This window comes from Rhinoraja longicauda, chromosome 3 (assembly GCF_053455715.1).
Source record: "Rhinoraja longicauda isolate Sanriku21f chromosome 3, sRhiLon1.1, whole genome shotgun sequence".
NCBI classification, from domain to species: Eukaryota; Metazoa; Chordata; class Chondrichthyes; order Rajiformes; family Arhynchobatidae; genus Rhinoraja; species Rhinoraja longicauda.
The window spans coordinates 85,731,283-85,751,989 of record NC_135955.1 but is presented as its reverse complement, the minus strand read 5'-3'; the positions used below and the strand labels follow the sequence as shown (position 1 = coordinate 85,751,989).

Sequence of the window (20,707 nt, the reverse complement as noted above, 5' to 3'; positions counted from 1 at the left end):
ATGGCTGTGCTGGCTTGAAGGGCCGGATGGCCTACTCCTGCACCTATTTTTCTATGTTTTCGATGTTTCTATAAATCCTTTCCCTGATGGGAAGGTCAGAACCCGGGCATTGTCCACCACTTCTTGCAATTTCCTTCATTCCTGGGCGTTCCAGTTGCCGAACCAGGTTCTGATACAACCTGTCAATAGTCTCTCCACTGTACACCTGTAGAGGTTCAACAGAGTATCTGTCGACATATCGAATCTCCTCAATTTTCCAAGGATGTAGAGGAGTTGTTCAGCTTCCTGTGTGATTGCATCAATGTGCTGGACCCAGGAAAGATCTTCAAAGATATGCACACCCAGAAACTTGAAGCTGTTGCAAACGCAGAGCCAAACGCAGGCAGGTGGGACTAGTTTAGACGGGACATGTTGGTCGGTGTGGGTAGGTTGGGTCGATGGGCCTATTGCCACACTGTATAACTATGATTTATATACAAATGAACTTCCACAAGAGTTGCTTAATCGTGCAGCGTATGACCCCTGCATATCACAGCCAGCAACCTTAATGACATCTGGGTTACTATATGGGAAAAGGTAATCTTATCATGGAAAATCCTATCACTTGCAAAGAACCTGAACTTAGTGCAACAGATTAAACCACTTAATGAAATCAAATGAATAATTTTACTTTCTTCCAGCGCAAATTTCCCCACTGAAAGTTACTACTAAATCGGCTGTACCATTTTTTCAGGTAACACATTTAGTTTAGTTTCGTTTATTTTAGAGATACAGCAAGAAAACTGGCCCTTTGGCCCACCGAGTCCGAGCCGACCAGCGATCCCCGTACACTAGCGCTATCCGAAAGACTGGAGCGACTAGGCTTGTATACACTGGAATTTAGAAGGATGAGAGGAGATCTTATCGAAACGTATAAGATTATTAAGGGGTTGGACACGTTAGAGGCAGGAAACATGTTCCCAATGTTGGGGGAGTCCAGAACAAGGGGCCACAGTTGTAAGAATAAGGGGTAGGCCATTTAGAACTGAGATGAGGAAAAACCTTTTCAGTCAGAGAGTTGTAAATCTGTGGAATTCTCTGCCTCAGAGGCAGTGGAGGCCAATTCTCTGAATGCATTCAAGAGAGAGCTAGATAGAGCTCTTAAGGATAGCGGAGTCAGGGGGTATGGGGAGAAGGCAGGAACGGGATACTGATTGAGAATGATCAGCCATGATCACATTGAATGGCGGTGGTGGCTCGAAGGGCCGAATGGCCTCCTCCTGCACCTATTGTCTATTGTATAATTTATGTATAATTTATGATCTTTACTGAAGCCAATTAACCTGTACCGTCATTGGAGTGCGGGAGGAAACCAGAGCACCAGGAGAAAACCAATGCAGGTCACAGGGAGAACGTACAAACTCCGCACAGACAGCACCCGTAGTCAGGATGGAACCCGGGTCTCTGGCACTGTAAATCAGCAATGCTACTGCTGTGCCACTGTGCCGCCATTCATTACATTTCAACTCATAACATTTTAAAACGTTGCCAATTAGCCAGTCTCCCGAATATCTTGTACAGTATTTGGCTGAATCCTACCTGTGAAGGACAGTGGCTGCTACGGCCCCAGCACACGCTACCAAGTTGGCACGTGTAGATTTAGCTCCATAGGCTCCACCCACCCGCTTGGTTGTGACATTAATACTGTGAAAACAAAAACATATTTAAACGAAGAGCAAAAAATAATTCTCAATGATACCTTATTGTCACATGTGCCCAGACACCATGAACTGCTGTTTTGCATTCAACCCGGTAAAATCATGTAGCAGACCTCGCCTAGACAGTACATTAATGTCGCCACGTTTTGGCACCAAACAGCCAGTCCCATCTATTGCGTGCAGCTGCATGTGCCAATAACCCCCCTCCCCCTGGAGTCCCTAGTGGCGTAAGGCAGCAACTACAGCACTGCGTCACTGTTTTCTTTTTATTAATCAAAAATATTTATTCAAATATTAAAATAATATATACAATACAATAAAACCAAAACAGAGCCCACCACCATAATGCAAGATAAACAATAAACTATTATATAACTATCTTACACTCCTTGTCAAGGATGCATTCAACCCCCCCCTCGTGGTACCGGAAATCCCTCAGGGTACCCGTGGGCAGCGCCCAGTCCCTCTCTAACACCACCCGGGCGCAGATGTAACCCCGGAAAAGGAGCAGGCAGCTGGATCGGGCAGAGCCCTCTTCCACCTGGCACCGTGACTCACGGATGGCCAGCTTGGCCAGGCCCAGGAGCAACCCAACCAGGACATCTTCGGCCCTACCCTCTCCTCTACGCACAGGGTGTCCAAAGATGAGGAAGGTGGGTGAGAAATGCAGCCAGGAGGCAAGGAGCAGCCCCTACCACTGTGACACTGTGGTGGGGGTGGGGGATGGAGACCTGTCACTAACGGAGGGCAGATCTTCGTAAGATTTTGAACAGCAAACAGGAATGGAAGATAAATCTTGGGCCTGTAAGTGACATCAATTCCACAGAGCACAATAAGGAGGAAAAATACCCGACCGATTAGACAACCTGGTTTGTATTTCCAGTATTTAAAAAAAAAACCTTTGAAGCAAGACTGCCCATTATTGATTTAGGTAACCATAAATCTAGAATGCTGCTTTTGGATAACCTGTCATTGCAGAGGACATAGGTTCAAGGTGAAGGATGAAAGATTTACTAGGAATCTGATGAGTAACTTCTTCCACATAAAAGATGGTGGGTGCAGACCCAGCTGCCAGAGGAGGTAGTGGAGGCAGGGGGTATCGCAACATTTAAGAAACAATTGAACAGGTACATGGATAGGACAAGTTTTGAGACAACGTTACAACTAATGAGAGCTACACAGTTATTACAGACAGTCCCATATTGTTAAGAAATGAAAATCAATTTACTTCTTGGCTTGTATTCCAATAGCATCAGCAACGGCCTCTTGAAGTAAAGCCAACCACTGGCTTGATGCCTGGATGTTCAAACCATCTTCAGTAGGCACACACCGACAAATCTATCCAACAGTGAACAACACAATAAAAATGGGAGCTCTTAGAGACAATAGACAATAGGTGCAGGAGTAGGCCATTCAGCCCTTCGAGTCAGCACCGCCATTCAATGCGATCATGGCTGATCACTCTCAATCAGTACCCCGTTCCTGCCTTCTCCCCATACCCCCTCACTTCCGCTATCCTTAAGAGCTCTATCCAGCTCTCTCTTGAAAGCATCCAAACGAACTGGCCTCCACTGCCTTCTGAGGCAGAGAATTCCACACCTTCACCACCCTCTGACTGAAAAAGTTCTTCCTCATCTCCGTTTTAAATGGCCTACCCCTTATTCTTAAACTGTGGCCCCTTGTTCTGGACTCCCCCAACATTGGGAACATGTTTCCTGCCTCTAATGTGTCCAATCCCCTAATTATCTTTTATGTTTCAATAAGATCCCCCCTCATCCTTCTAAATTCCAGTGTATACAAGCCCAATCGCTCCAGCCTTTCAACATACGACAGTCCCGCCATTCCGGGAATTAACCTAGTGAACCTACGCTGCACGCCCTCCATAGCAAGAATATCCTTCCTCAAATTTGGAGACCAAAACTGCACACAGTACTCCAGGTGCGGTCTCACCAGGGCCCGGTACAACTGTAGAAGGACCTCTTTGCTCCTATACTCAACTCCTCTTGTTACGAAGGCCAACATTCCATTGGCTTTCTTCACTGCCTGCTGTTAAAAGGAAAGTATTTCTAATATACTCTCCGGAATTAAGACAGTTTCATGTATTCAATTCTAAACAAATATTTTAAATTCTGTGTATTAATGTTGTGAATGTTCCAGTACAAATGAAATTTAAAAAAAAACAGAAGTGCTGGAAATACTCAGGTCAGGCAGCAACTGTGGAAAGGCGATGACAGGTCCGTTCCTTTCAACTGCTGACTACATAGTGCGGATGGCCGCAATGTGGCGTAGCCTCATAGTTCCAGAGAACCGGGTTCAATGCTGACTAAGGGTGCTGTTTGTGTGGCGTATGCATGTTTTCCCTGTGACCACGTGGGATTCCTCTAAGTGCTCCAGTTTTCCTCACACTCCAAAGGCATGTGCTTGGAAGGTTAATTGGCCACTCTAAATTGCCCCTTGTGTGTAGATGAGTGGTAGAATCTGGGGGGAATCAATAGCAATGTGGAGAGAAAAAGGTTGGATTAGATTAGTGTAGGATTAGTACAGATGGTTGGTTGATGGTCAGCATGGACCCAGATGGGCCAAAGAGCCTGTTTCCATGCCGTATCTTTCTACCTCTATCTGGATACTGATGTTTCTGTTCGAAGATTTATCAGAACTGAAAAAGAGAGAAGTTATTTTTCAGTTGCAGAGAGGGGTAGACAGGACAATGGAAATATCTCATTTCATGAGCAGAAATAGTTTGGCAGACTGTGAACAAATTTGGGCCCCGTATCCGAGGAAGGATGTGCTGGCTCTGGAGAGGGTCCAGAGGAGGTTTAGAAGAATGATTCCAGGAATAAGTGGGTCAGCATATGATGAGAGTTTGACAGCACTGGGCCTCTACTCGCTGGAATTTAGAAGGTTGAGGGGGGACCTCATTGAAACCTACAGAATAATGAAAGGCATAGATAGAGTGGATGTGGAAAGGATGTTTCCACTGGTGGGAGAGTCTACGACCAGATGTCATAGCCTCATAATTAAAGGGCGCTCTTTTAGAAAGAAGGTGAGGAGGAACTTCTTTAGTCAGAGGGTAGTTAACCTGTGGAACTCATTGCCACAGAGAGCTGTGGAGGCCAAGTCAGTGGATATTTATAAGGCAGAGATAGACAAGTTCTTGATTAGAATGGGTATTAAGAGAAGGCAGGAAAATGGGATTAGGTGGCAGAGATCAGCCATGATTGAATGGCGGAGTAGAATGAATGGGCCAAATGGCCTAATCCTATAATTTGTGAACTTGTGAACCAGGGCAGCACAGTTGGTAGAACTGCTGCCCCATGATGCCAGAGATCTTGGCTCAAACCTGACCTTGGGTGTTGTCTGTGTGGAGTTTGCACATTCTCCCTGTGACCGCATGGGGTTTTTCCGGCTGGTCCGGTTTCGTCCCATATCCCAAAGACGTGCGAGTTTGTTGGTTAATTGGTCTCTGTAAAGTTTGCCCTTTGTGGGTAAGGAGTCAATGCGAATGTGGGCTAACATAGAACTTGTGTGAACAGGTGATCGATGGTCTGTTAGACTCGGTAAGCTGAAGGGCCTATTGCCATGATGTATTTCTAAAAGTCTCTCTAACATTGTACTAACAATGCTATTAATGATGCATTGGACGCATGGGTTAAGGAGGGAACAAAATGTGTAGGAAAGAACTGCAGATGCTGGTTTAAATCGGTAGACACAAAATGCTGGAGTAACTCAGCGGGACAGGCAGCATCCCTGGAGAGAAAGAATGGGTGGCATTTCAGGTCGAGACCCTTCTTCAGACTGATTGAGAAAATACAAACATACAGATGTCTGGTGGGATCAACTGATTTAAGTTACAATAGCAGCCTCTGATAACAAGGCCATGTCTCTCCATATAACTTCCCTTTTTAACTTATCTACCAGACACTTTCACCATATTTTATCACCACAGCAAACCTGGCTCTTTCCTATCAAAGATAGTTCCTTTGTCTTATCCATCCCTCTTTCATCATCTCCATAACCTAAGACTTGCTTGTTTACTTTCATTCCCAGCTTCAATGAAGGATCATCAAGCTGAAAATTTCTCTTTCCACGGATACTGCCAAACCTGCCAAGTTTTCTCTTCATTTTTCAATGTCCTGTTTTTTGGATTTTCATGGAACAAATGAAATCTCTTTGCACACTGCCATTGAAGTGTAATACTCAAACGGTTAATTATTTGGGACAGAAATCATCAGCACATAGAATAGGAACATAGCAAAATTATTTTTAAAAGACAAATTTTTTTTTCAGAGATACAGCGTGGAAACAGGCCCTTCGGCTCACCGAGTCTGCGCCAACCGGTGATCACCACGTACCCTAACACTATCCTACACACTTATCATATCATATCATATACATACAGCCGGAAACAGGCCTTTTCGGCCCACCAAGTCCGTGCCGCCCAGCGATCCCCGTACATTAACACTATCCTACACCCACTAGGGACAATTTTTACATTTACCCAGCCAATTAACCTACATACCTGTACGTCTTTGGAGTGTGGGAGGAAACCGAAGATCTCGGAGGAAACCCACGCAGGTCACGGGGAGAACGTACAAACTCCTTACAGTGCAGCACCCGTAGTCAGGATCGAACCTGAGTCTCCGGCGCTGCATTCGCTGTAAAGCAGCAACTCTACCGCTGCGCTACCGTGCCGCTGGGACAAGTTACTTTTTTTTTACCAAAGCCAATTAAGCTACAAACCTGTAAGGCTTTGGAGTGTGGGAGGAAACTAATGCAGCCGGAGAAAAACCATGTTGTCACACGTTGTCACAGTACAGACAGCACCCAGAGTCAGGATTGAACCCAGTTCTCTGGCGCTGTAAGGCAGCAGCTCTGCTGCTGCGCCACTGTGCCAAGTTAATTCATTAGACAAAAAAAATTTAGAACTACAATGTCAACACAAAAAGGCCACATCTGCACTACAACATTTCATCAAAGTGACATCAAACATGTTTGTGCACCATGTTACATCACTACAGGTCCAAAATGCTGGATGCACTTGTGCATAACAGTCCAGAGTCTCTGGTTCCAATCCGAAAACAGCCCTCCAATCTTAAATATTTCAGCGTCCCCAGTGTATAATGTCAGCAGTTGAAAAGGATCGAATTGCCATGGTTTACAGCTTCCGGACATCCAGAAGCATCTGCTCTACTTCTGCACATCACCTACAAACAGTCCCTTGGTGCAAAAGATTACAACTAGCCTTGGCCTTTGCTGCCAGAAGGCTATAATTATAGCAGAAGTCAGATAAATATTAATGGGAACACCGACATGGGTTTTACCCCATTACACTGCCATTGCCGAGCACATCAACAAAGATTCACATAGTATAATGGAGAAGTGGCCACCTAAGAGCACTATTGCATTCTGAAAAACAACTGTGATTTCAGTATGAGTGTCATTACACGAATGTAAAATAATTGACGAACATTGTTTCTTTTATATAATTTTCTATGAAAATAAGACTTTCCAATTAAAAATCTATTTTCTTTAATAATTAATTGCATCCTAAAATACTCCATTGGCCCTAACATCATAGAATTGCACAGCACAGAAACTGTTTCTTCAGCCCATCACCCCCACAACCTTTTTGCCAGTTTAAACTCATGGTCTCTGTGGAAAGAGGAAAGGAGTGCAGATGGGAAGACATGGCTAGTGGTGGGATCCCGTTGGAGGTGGTGAAAGTGTTGGAGGATTATGTGCTGCATGCAACGGCTGATGGGGTGAAAGGCGAGGACGAGGGGGACTCTGTCCCTGATGCGACTGGGCGGAGGGGGAGCAAAAACAGAGCTGCGAGGTACCGAGGAGACACGTGTGAGGGCCTCATCTATGTTAAAAGAGTGAAACCCCCTTGGTTCTTGGTCCTCCAAAATATTCCAAATGGAATTTAAACTGGAGGTTGCGGAGTATGGACTTAAGCAAGAAGGGCTTCTTGGAGAAGAGCTGCCTTAAATTTAGTTGCGTCTGGTTGAGTAACTATAGTAGGGTGAAGACTATTCCATGGTTTAATTGTGCGAGGGAAGAATGAATTGCTATACACATCTGTCTTGATAGCTGGTATCTCAAATTGAATCAAATGCCCTCGTCAACTCCTGATAGGGTTGGGTTTGGTATAGATGTGGTAATCTATGCCGAGCTGACCATTTAACATTTTGTAAAAACTGGTCAAACGGTGGGCTTTACGTCTGTCCCTTCCTGAAAGAATTAGAACATAAAAGGATTGTGTGTACTAAGTGCAGGCAAACACCTGCTCCATTATCAGCATCTTTCACAGCATGTTAAGAGGCATGTTCATGACACTTAAAAGAGAGGTTAGGAGGGCAATAAGAGGACACTAGATACAGTGCCCTCCATAATGTTTGGGACAAAGACCCATCATTTATTTATTTGCTTCTGTACTGCACAATTTGAGATTTGTAATAGAAAAAAATCACATGTGGTTAAAGTGGACATTGTCAGATTTTATTAAAGGGTATTTTTATTCATTTTTGATTCACCATGTAGAAATTCCAGCTGTGTTTATACATAGTCCCCCCATTTCAGGGCACCATAATGTTTGGGACACATGGCTTCACAGGCGTTTGTAATTGATCACGTGTGTTTAATTGCCTCCTTAATGCAGATATAAGAGAGCTCTCAGCACCTAGTCTTTCCATCACCTTTGGAAACTTTTATTGCTGTTTAAAACACGAGGACAAAAGTTGTGCCAATGAAAGTCAAAGAAGCCATTATGAGACTGAGAAACAATAAAACTGTTCGAGACATCAGCCAAACCTTAGGCTTACCAAAATCAACTGTTTGGAACATCATTAAGAAGAAAGAGAGCACTGGTGAGCTTACTAATCACAAAGGGACTGGCAGGCCAAGGAAGACCTCCACAACTGATGACAAAACACCTGTCCGACAGATCAGAAACACTCTTCAGGAGTGGATTTGTCAATGACCACTGTCCGCAGAAGACTTCATGAACAGAAATACAGAGGCTACACTGCAAGATGCAAACCACTGGTTATCCGCAAAAATAGGATGGGCAGGTTACAGTTTGCCAAGAAGTACTTAAAAGAGCAACCACAGTTCTGGTAAAAGGTCTTGTGGATAGATGAGATGAAGATTAACTTAGATCAGAGTGATGGCAAGAGCAAAGTATGGAGGAGAGAAGGAACTGCCCAAGATCCAAAGCATACCATCACATCTATGAAACATGGTGGTGGGGTGTTATGGCCTGGGCATGCATGCTGAAGGTACTGGCTCACTTATCTTCATTGATAATACAACTGCTGATGGTAGTAGCATAATGAATTCTGAGGTGTATAGACACATTCTATCTGCTCGTTCAAACAAATGCCTCAAAACTCATTGGCCGCCGGTTCATTCTACTGCAAGACAATGCTCCCAAACATATTGCTAAAGCAACAAAGGAGTTTTCAAAGCTAAAAAATAATTAATTCTTGAGTGGCCAAGTCAATCACCCGATCTGAACCCAATTGAGCATGCCTTTTATGTGCTGAAGAAAAAACTGAAGGGGACTAGCCCTTAAAACAAGCTGAAGGTAAAGATGGCTGCAATTTAGGCCTGGCAGAACATCACCAGAGAAGACACCCAGCAACTGGTGATGTCCATAAATCGCAGACTTCAAGCAGTCATTGCATGCAAAGGATATGCAACAAAATACTAAACATGACTACTTTCATTTACATGACGTTGCTGTGTCCCAAACATTATGGTGCCCTGAAATGGGGGGACTGTGTATAAACACTACTGTAATTTCTATATGGTTAAACCAATATGTATAAAAATGGCCTTTATTAAAATCTGACAATGTGCACTTTAACCATGTGATTTTTTTCTATTACAAATCTCAAATTGTGGAGTACAGAGGCAAATAAATAAATGATGGGTCTTTGTCCCAAACATTATGTAGGGGACTGTAACTTTGGTAGATAAGATAAAGGAGAATACAAAGAGATTTGGAAGTCTCTGAAGGGCAAAAAGAGAAACTAGGGAGAGAATATAAGAAAATAACTGCAGATGCTGGTACAAATCGAAGGTATTTATTCACAAAATGCTGGAGTAACTCAGCAGGTCAGGCAGCATCTCAGGAGAGAAGGAATGGGTGACGTTTTGGGTCGAGACCCTTCTTCATACTAGAGGGAGAGAATACACCTCTTAAAGATTAACAAGGACTTTGGTTAGATTGCAGTTGGAAAATTGCATGTAGTTCTCCATCACAGGAAGAGTGTGGAGGCTTTGGAAAGGATGCACGGTCGGTTTACTAGAATTATGCCAGGATTAGAGGTCATTAGTACAGGGAGAGGTTGAACAGACTTGGATTGTTTTCTCTGGAATGCTGGAGGTTGAGAGGAGACCTGATAGAAGTACGTAAAATGATAGGCATAGATAGGGTGGAACGTCAGAACCTTTTTCCTCAGGATGGAAATATCAAATACTAGAGGGAGAGTTTTAAGGTGAGAGGGGCAAGGTTTAAAAGAGTGCCAGGAAAAGCCTGGGAACTACAGACTCTGAAGACAGATGGACCGAGGGGTGCAGGTACACAGGTCCATGAAAGTAGTGAAGTAGATAAGGTAGTGAAGATGATCTTATCATGCTTGCCTTCATTGGTCAGGGTACTGAATATAGAAGTTGGGACATCATGTTACAGTTGTATAAGACAGGTGTCAGAGGTTATGGGGAGATGGCAGGAGAACGGGGTTAGGAGGAAGAGATTGATCAGCCATGATTGAATGGTGAAGTAGACTTGATGGGCTGAATGGCCTAATTCTGTTCCTATTCCTTATGACCACTTAAGACATTGGTGAGGCTACATTTGGAATACTCTGTGTGGTTTCTGGCCACCCTGTTATAGAATGGATGTCATTAAACTGGAAAGGTTCAGAGGAGATTTATGAGGATGTTCCTACATCTGAAAGGTTTGAGTTATGAGGAGAGGCTTGGTAGACTGGGTCTTAATACCATGGAGCATTAGAGGCTGAAGGATGACTGTTAAGAGATTCATAACATCATGAGGGGCATAGACAAGGTGAATACACAGTATTTTTACCAGGGTTGGGGAGTATCAGGCAACTGAATCATCCTACCACAACCAGAGAGCAGTCCTGAACTACTATCTACCTCATTGGTGGCCCTCGGACTATCCGTGATCGGACTTTGCTGACTTTACCTTGCACTAAATGTTATTCCCTTATCATGTTTTGTACACTGTAAATGGATCAATTGTAATCGTGTGTTGTCTTACTGCTGACTGGTTAGCACGCAACAAAAGCTTTTCACTGTATCTCAGTACATGTGACAATAAACTAAACTGAACTGAAACTGAGACTCATACTGGAGGAGATAGTTTAAGGTGTGTGGGGTAAGACTTCATAGGAAACAGAGGGGCAACTTTTTCTACACAGAAGGTGCATATATGGAACAAGCTGCCAGAACAAAGGAGTTGACATTTAAAAGACACGAGATAGCTACATGGGTGGGAATGGTTTGGAGGGATATGGGCCCAGTGTAGGCAAATGGGACTAACTCAGTCAGGCAAGTTGGTCGACTTGGATGAGTTGGGTCACAGGGCCTGTATCTGTGCTGTTTAATGAGTTTGAGTTTAGTTTATTGTCACATGTACCCAGGGCCGTCTTAACGCATGGGCCTGATGGGCACTTGCCCGGGGGCCGACGAGCATAGGGGCCCCATGCTGATCTGTGTATGTTAAGTGACTTGCAATAAATAAATACTACTTTAAAAATGTAGGTTCAATAAGTGCTTTTTTCGCAACATTTTCGGTCACTAAGTGCTTCTCACAGCGATCTGTAAGTGCTTTTCGCAACAATGTAGCACCCTAAGTCCATCGCTAAGTGCTTTTCAGTAAGTGCTTTTCGCCGGCACGACAGGGGGGGGCTGGTAGGGAAAGGGGGGTGGGGGAGAGTAACGGTAGGGGCCCCAGTACACTGCTTTGCCCGGGGGCCCATAATGCTGTAAAAACGGCCCTGCGTGTACCGAGGCACAGTGAAAAGCTTTTGTTATGTGCTATCCAGTCAGTGGAAAGACAATACAGGATTATAATCAAGCCATCCACAGTGTACAGATACATAATAAAGGGAACAACGTGAATAACGTTTAGTGCAAGATAAAGCCAGTAAAGTCCAATCAAAGATAGTCCGAGGGTCTCCATTGAGGCAGTGTGTGTGGTGTGCAAGTCCCCGATCGAACATGGACTTAATGCTGGAACCAATGTTGGGAATTCAAAGTCAAGGTTGGTGGGGAAGTTGGCGAGGAATACAGATTTTTTTTTTCCCACCAAAATTTCAGTCTTAAATTTATAAACAAAACTGTTCACTGTACACTTCCGACCAACATCTAGGATGTAAAGAAAAAAATATTCAGTGAGGAATGAAAGAAAATTACCTGCGTTTCCATGTGGAAATGATACTGTTCACCTGCCCTGATTTCACCATCAACCTTGCAAGGAGACTCTAAAATAGCATTGACAGGATCTCCAACCTGTATCCCGGGACCAGGTGATGGGTAGAAGGATTTCTGCTTGATAGCATCATCAAGACTCACAATTGGAGGTTTCTGATCTTGGTAGGTGACCACCACTTTCTCCACCATCTGTAGAGCATGGTCTTGTGAATCTTAGAAGGAAAAGAAGGTACACATCAGTCGGCTTGTGCTGAAATAAATTGGAGACACAATTAGTCTGAAGACTAACCCGAACCATCTCCTGTCCATTCCCTCCCCAGATGTTGGCTGAGCTGCTGGGTGCCTCCAATGCTTTGTGTTGTGCTGAAGTAATCCTGGATTACCTTTCATACCTGTTATTAAAAAATCTAAAACTTCTGCCTAATACTGAGCAATGTTAGGTCAATTAGTGCAAAATATAGTTCTTGCATTGGTGACAGATAGTCAACGTCCAATTGCAATTACTTTCAGTTTAGTTTATTGTCACGTGTACGGTGGTACACAAAAGTGCTATCCAGTCAACGGAAAGACAATACATGATTACCATCGAGCCATACAGTGTACAGTGTATTTACAGTGTATTCCAGTACATTTACAGTGCAGTACAAGGGAATAATGTTTAATTATTAGGATTTCATGACACCATGCCCTTCAATGTTACATCTTGCACTAAATGTTGTATTCTTTATCTGCGCACTGTGGACAGCTTGATTGTATTCATGTATAGTCTTTTCCTTGTCTGGATAGCACACAAACAAAAGCTTTTCATTGTACCTCGGTACACATGACAATAATAAACTAAACCAACCTTCAGCTTGAGTCCACACTGTCCATGACCACCCATTTACACTGATCTCATTTACAACTAATTATTTCTGTTGTCAATCTCCCCATTTCCCCAGCAAAAATCCCAGATTGTCATGATTCATATTTCAAGTAAACTATGCGAGCCATTTACTTGCACTTTCAATTTTCCCCCAAATGTATGAGGTCACCATTCATTAGGCAATCGTCTCTGCTGGAAAGCCAAAAACAGGATGCAGAGGAAAAACTGCTTGGAGAACTGCTGTGGGAGAGAAATGCACAGATGACGTTTCTGGTCGGGACCCATCCTCAGAATTCCATAGTTGGTGCCCGACCCAAAGAAACATAGAAAATAGGTGCAGGAGTAGGCCATTTGGCCCTTCGAGCCAGCATCACCATTCAATATGATCATCCAAAATCAGTACCCTGTTTCCTGATTCTCCCCATTTCCCTTGATTCCGTTAGCCCTAAGAGCTATAACCAACTTTTGACCCACTGAATTCCTCTGTGTTTGTTTTTTGCTTCCAACATTTGCAGTCTCTTTTGCCTCCAAAGGGTGGCACGGTGGCGCAGCGGTAGAGTTGCTGCCTTACAGTGAATGCAGCGCCAGAGACTCGGGTTCGATCCTGACTACGGGCGCCGTCTGTACGGAGCTTGTACGTTCTCCCCGTGACCTGCGTGGGTTTTCTCCGAGATCTTCGGTTTCCTCCCACACTCCAAAGACGTACAGGTATGTAGGTTAATTGGCTGGGCAAATGTAAAAATTGTCCCTAGGGTGTAGGATAGTGTTAATGTGCTGGGATCGCTGGGTGGCGCGAACTCGGTGGGCCGAAGGGCCTGTTTCCGCGCTGTATCTCTAAATCTAAAGAAATCAAAATCAAAGACCAAGAAATTACCAGCTTCGGTCATTCATTTACACTAATCCTAGTTTATTCTCCACATATACCATCAACTACTCCATCACCTATTCTGCCACTCACCCACATACTTGGGCTAATTTACACTCACTAAATAACCCACCAACCTTTGGGATGTGGGGGGAAAGTAGAGCAGCTAGAGAAAACCAAAACGGCCACAGGGAGAACATGCAAACTCCACAGTGATGAACTTGCATCCCTGGAGATGCAAAGCAGCGGCTCTACGGGCAGTTCCAATGTGAGGCCCCAAAGGTCGAGACAAAGTGAAGGAGGATTTCCCTTTAGTCTCTACTGATGAGAGGGGTAGAAGTGGAGAAAACGCTGATCCAATTCCAATTGCTTTATGCTAGACTGCTTGCGGCACGGTAGCGCAGCGGTAGAGTTGCTGCTTTACAGCGAATGCAGCGCCGGAGACTCAGGTTCGATCCTGACTACGGGTGCTGCACTGTAAGGAGTTTGTACGTTCTCCCCGTGACCTGCGTGGGTTTTCTCCGAGATCTTCGGTTTCCTCCCACACTCCAAAGACGTACAGGTATGTAGGTTAACTGGCTGGGTAAATGTAAAAATTGTCCCTAGTGGGTGTAGGATAGTGTTAATGTACGGGGATCGTTGGGCGGCACGGACTTGGTGGGCCGAAAAGGCCCGTTTCCGGCTGTATATATATGATATGATATGATATGAAAAAGCAAAACAAACTGACTGACAGAAAGTAGTCTGAATATAGAAAGCAAATGTATGTAGGAAGGAACTGCAGATGTTGGTTTAGGTACCATAGACACAAAATGCTGGAGTAACTCAGCGGGTCATGCAACATCTCAGGAGAAAATGAATAGGCGACACTTAGGGAAATGTTGGACGAACTCAGCGGGTCATGCAGCAACTATGGAGGGAAATGCACAGGACACTGGTCCAGATGAAGGGTCTTGTCTCGAAATAACAGCTCCCCATTTGCCCCCACAGATGTTCCCTGGCCCACTGAGTTCCTCCAGCATCCCTTCTTTGTTTGATCCAGATCCCAGCATCTGAAGTTATCTTATGTATCTGATTGTACAAAAGCAGCTTCAAGGAGTCACCTACTGGCTAAAAAGAGGAGTTGCAGGAATTAAGGATCACTCCTGCAGATACAAAGCAGTCATAAATAAAAGGTCTGAAGAAGGGTCTCAACCCAAAACGTCACCCATTCCTTCTCTCCCGAGATGCTGCCTTACCCACTGAGTTGCTCCAGCGTTTTGTGTCTACCTTCGATTTAAACCAGCATCTGCAGGTTTTTTTCCCCTACTAATAAAAAGTCTAATTCTGGCCTGCCAACATCCAAGGAAAAAGAAACAGAATTAATATTTCAGGTTTGAGACCCTTTGGCAGAATTGACACTATTCCCTTTCCTCAGATGCTGCATGACCTGCTGAGTTTCATAGTGTCATACAAAATGGAAACAGACCTTTCGGCCCAACTGATGATAGATACAAAGTGCTGGAGTAACTCGGCGGGTCAGGCAGCATCCCTGGAGAAAAAGGATGGGTGATGATTCGGGTCGGGACCCTTCTTTCGGCCCAACTCGTCAATGCCAACTAAGATGCCCCATCCAGGCTGGTCCCATTTGCTTGGTCCAGGTCCATTTCTCTCCAAACCTTTCATATCCATGTACATGTCCAAATGCCTCTTAAATGTTGTTTAGTACTTAACTCAATTACTTCATCAGGCAGCTCATTCCATATTGTCACCACCCTCTGTGTCAAAATGTTGCCTCTCAGGTTCCATTTAAATCTGACACATTAAACCTTTGTCCTCTGGTTCATGAATCCTCTACCCTGAGAAAAGACTTTGTGCATTCACCCCATCTATCTCCCAATCATTTTATACACCTCTACATGATCACCTCTCAGTCTTTTGCACTACAAGGGATTAAAGTCCTAGCCTGCCCGAACTCTCCTGATGGCTCAGGCCCTCCAGTGTTGGCGACTTCCTCGTAAATCTTCTCTGCACTCTTTCTAGCTTATTTGCACCTTTCCTACAGCAGAATGACCAAAAACATAACGCAGTACTTCCAAGCGTGGCCTTGTACAACATCTTAATGTACATCTCAACTCCCATATTCTTCTCCTTGACTGATGAAGGCCAACGTGCCAAAAGCCTTCTTCACTACCTTGTCTACCTGCAACACCCCTTTCAGAGAAATATTTACTAGTACTCCTGAATCACCCTGCTCTACAACACCCCCCAGGGATCTACCATTCATTATAAAGACCCTGCCCTGGCTTGACTTCCCAAAAGGCTGCACCTCACACTTATGTGAATTGAAATCCATTTGCCATTCCTCAGCCCACTTGCCCAGCTGATCAAAATCCTGCTGCAATACTTGATTACCATTTTCACTGTCCACAACACCACCTATTTTAGTGTCTTCTATAAACGCACTCATCATGCCTTGTACATTCTCATTCAAATCGTTGATATAGTTGACAAGGAACAAATGATCCAGCATTGATCCGAGGCCCACTTTGACTCAAATATGAGAAACACCAAGAGCCTCGACCCGAAACGTCACCCATTCCTTCTCTCCAGAGATGCTGCCTGTCCCGCTGAGTTACTCCAGCATTTTGTGTCTACCTTCCATCACGAACCTCCATTTCCTACCATTAAGCCAATTCTGTATCTATTTAGCTAGCTCTCCTTAGATCCCATGCAACCCAACCTTCCAGAGCAGCCTGCCATTTCCCATCTATGTATCTGTTCAAATGTATTTTAAATGTAGTCAGAGAGCCTGCCTCAAATGGTCATAGTCATACAATGTGGAAACAGGCCCTTCGGCCCAACTTTCCCACGCCGCCCACGAGTCTACACGAGTCCCACCTACCTGTGTTTGGTCCACATCCCGCTAAGCCCAGTCTATCCATGTACCTGTCCAATTGTTTATTAAACATTGTGATAGTACCTGCCTTAACTACCTCCTCTGGCAGCTCATCCATACACCTGCAACCTTTTGTGCAAAAAAAGTTGCCTTTCAGGTTCCTATTAAATCTTTTCCCCCCTCATCTTAAACTTATGTCCGCTGGTTCCTGATGCCCCTGGGTAAAAGATTTTGTGTATTTGGCCTATCTATTCCACTGACTTTATACACGGACTTTACTTCCAATACCCAGACTCATATTATTGCATTACCTGCAACACACATTGCAACTGGCTGTCCAGCATACAGAACTGGACCACTGCTGAAAATCTCTTCAACTTCATTGGGTGGAGGCATAAATGTATTGCTTCCGGGGATGTCCTCTGCCGTTATCACCTATAATGTGTAAACAGACAAAAATGGAAATGGAAGTCACTTCCTTGGAGAACTTTCTGGCTTGTGAGGTTATAGCCACTGGAAATGCACCCTCCCGCATCCTACCCAACGAACGTTAAAATCAGGAATGGAAAAGTCTGGCCTGACTTGAGCAATTGGACATACTGTAGTTGTCCGCACTCCTTCACAACTTTTGAGACATCTACACTCGTGACTTGTTAAAACGTGGCATCAATTTGGCACCATATTCTGGGGAATACAGTTTGGAAATATTTCTTGCAGATAAATAGGAACTGAGCACTTAAAAATGACAAATTTGTCAATGATTAGTAAACCTGTTAGTTCTTCCATTGAAAGAAAACCTTGATTTAATGTTAGTGTCGCCAATCTTTACTTTTGTTACAACGGCAGTAAAACATTTATGTAGCACATTTCATAAAGTGAAAAATGCCCAGACATTACACAGGTGTCATAAAATAAAATATGGCATAGAGTCACATTCCCAAAACTGCCTTTATTTACATTACACACTTGCAAGTTTTAGTCTGCTACATTTTAAACTGCTTACGACTTCTGAGAAAGGGAACACATCCCCCAAATTAAAAATCTATTGTTTTCCCTGACAGTTGGTTTCCAGATTAATTTTGACTTTAAAGCATTTGAATGAATGAATACTTTATTGTCACATGTGACAAGTGAAGTTCTTTGTTTTGCACACCCAAAATATGCCGGGTCCTCCTTCGTTCTTTCCCCCCACCCCCCACCCTCGTGGCAGTTCCCCCCCCCACCAGGTTCCCCTTTGTTCTTCCCCCCTGCGCCCCCCCCCACCAGGTCCTAATTTCTTCCCCCGCCAGGTCCTGCTTTGCCCCACCCCCCCCCACCACCAAGTCCTCCTTTGCTCTACCCCCCCCCCACCAGGTCTTCCTTTGCCACCCCCCCTACCACCACCAGGTCCTCCTTTGCTCTACCCCTCGCCACCCCCCACCAGGTCCTAATTTACACCCCACCCCCTTGCCACCAGGTCCTCCTTTGTTCTCCCCCCCCCCCAACCAGGTCCTTCTTTCCCCCCCCCCCCCCCCCCCCCCACCCCACCAGGTCCTCCTTTGGGCCCCCCCCTGCCACCAGGTCCTCCGTTGCCCTCACCCTGCCCCAACCAAGTCCTCCTTTTCCCCCACCACCCCACCCCCTCCCCACACGCCGGGTCCTTCTTTGTTCCCGGCGGTACATCCTCCGGCCCCCACGTGGCCTATCCACGACTGCTGCCGCCCTCACTGACTGTCAAACACAAGCATTTGCAAATATTGCTTCATTTAAAAAAATAATTTGCTTATTTAAGACAGCTTTGGGAAACTAATTTAACAACACACTTCATAAATACTTACTGCAACAGCACCAGGCATAGTCATAGCTGCTCTCTTACTGATATGGGCGAGAGTTGCATTGCCCTCTGTGCTCAGGACAAATGCAGTAAATAGCTCATTGGGAAGAAGAGGTATGTCGTCGATGAACTGAGCTTCACCTGATGTCTGGTAGACAAAGGAAATACAAAAAACTAAAGTTACTCAACGAATTAATCCAATGTTTTGATCTGACCAACCTGACATTGGCAGCGGTGCATTAACAAGGCTCAGGCGCATTCACCATGGTTTAAGACAACAACTGGAGTTATTCCCAAAAGCCTGCCCATAAAACATTGACCTAGATGTCACTGCTGCTGGACAATTCCGACTCCTCAAATGGCTGAAGATAATAAGTCTTCAAGTCCACGAAACTGCTATCAATTCTTCAACAAAAGAAATTAGTGATCATTGAGTTAAATGGTCAATCTTGGCATCTCGTGATAATTTAGTTTGCTACTTTTCCCCGGGGAAGCCTGCGTACGATATCTGCTCTGGCATCCTAAGATCTAGTATTTTCCAAAGGATTTTTCTAGTATATCCTTCTAAACTCCATCGAGTACAGGCCCAGTGCCGTCAAACGCTCATCATATGCTAATCCCCTCATTCCTGGGATCATTCTCGTAAACCTCCTCTCGACCCTCTACAGCCCCAGCACGCCCTTCATCAGATATGGGGCCCAAAACTGCTCACGATATTCCAAATGCGGTCTGACCAGCACCTAAAAGAGCCTCAGCATTACATCCTTTATTTTTAGCTTCACATCCTTCAGCAGAACAAATCAAGCACGAGACATATTGAAATCCTACCTGCAGGCGAGCGCTTAGTTTGGGCATGGACTTTGTCAAAGGATATTCCTCTGGTTTGCTGCTGTAGGTTTGATTTCCACTGGATATGGGACGCTCCAAAGAATATCGAGCGCTCCGGTTACGTGGCGAGACGATGTTGTCGCTCAAGAGAGACAAGTAAAACTGTTAAAAATAAAGTTGACAGTAAATTTATAGATCAAAAAATTCAGAATCAGAGGGTAACTGTTTCAGAGCATGAAGTTTAAAGCTGATGGTCCAAAAATCTTCATCAGCAATCTAGAACCATTGAAAAGGTGGGAACTCATTGGGAACTGGGTGACACAATGGTTCTTTCATCACAGCAACCGGTTTATACGTGCAGCTCAAAACTCATGCATGGACATTCGGTGTTCTTGCGTGAAACTCTCCTATTCTGAAGCTGGTTAGATAAATACAAGGTTATTCCCTTTCCTTAGGCAGATACTTCAAGAGGTTCCACCGGATACAATATAGCACAAAAATAACATTTTCCCCTAAGGTGTGCCGTGACATCTCTAGTTCCAATCTCGTCAACACCAATTAATTTAACAAAGGCCAGGGTCACATCTTGAATTTTATGAAGGGATATGGGGAGAAAGCAGGAACGGGGTACTGATTTAGGATGATCAGCCATGATCATATTGAATGGCGGTGCTGGCTCGAAGGACTGAATGGCCTTTTCCTGCACCTATTTTCTATATTTCTATAGTTTCATTTTCATTTAATGCTATTCTATTTGATGCATTTACGCAATAGGTCATCAGTCCTTTCATTGAAAATTAAGAATTTGGAGCCAAAGTTTAACATGATAATCGATGCGAAGTGTTTACATGAGTTACTTACCTTATAGAAAAGCCCTTGTGCCAATATTTTCCTGTACGCAGCACTAGCCAGCAGAGGATCAGCATCATCAGGAACTAGTTCCTTGTCAAGAACAGCCAAGGCACCTGCAAGAACCCTTTCAATCAATAATCAGGCTATTAACAAGGATATTAAAACAATTCAATTTGCTTTTGCCTCAATTGAAATGCAATTAGGTGCATCTTCCCTTCTAAAAATAAAGGCTAGCAATAAAAACGTTTAATGGGGCAGGGCTATACTGGGGGGTATGGGTGAGTAAGCAGGGAAAGATGGTGTCGATGAAATGTGTACGAAGGAACTGCAGATGCTGGTTTAAACCAAAGATAGACACAAAAGGCTGGAGTAACTCAGCAGGACAGACAGGCAGCATCTCTGGAGAGTGGGAATGGATGACATTTCGGGGTCGAGGCCAATA

At 44.4% G+C, this 20,707-nt stretch overlaps 1 protein-coding gene across 3 annotated transcripts in view; it reads right to left on the bottom strand.

The window, feature by feature from the left end:
- The window catches only part of LOC144592141 (xanthine dehydrogenase/oxidase-like), a 113,385-nt gene that overhangs the window by 37,108 nt on the left and 55,570 nt on the right, over window positions 1–20,707 (bottom strand). For all 3 annotated transcript variants that reach the window (XM_078396558.1, XM_078396557.1, XM_078396556.1), the window contains exons 12-18: window positions 20,275–20,378; window positions 19,414–19,575; window positions 18,590–18,733; window positions 17,084–17,207; window positions 12,147–12,376; window positions 2,926–3,035; window positions 1,579–1,683 (exon numbers count right to left, since the gene is read on the bottom strand). In XM_078396558.1, the coding sequence (XP_078252684.1) occupies window positions 1,579–1,683; window positions 2,926–3,035; window positions 12,147–12,376; window positions 17,084–17,207; window positions 18,590–18,733; window positions 19,414–19,575; window positions 20,275–20,378 (979 nt within the window). The remainder of the gene's footprint in view (window positions 1–1,578; window positions 1,684–2,925; window positions 3,036–12,146; window positions 12,377–17,083; window positions 17,208–18,589; window positions 18,734–19,413; window positions 19,576–20,274; window positions 20,379–20,707) is intronic.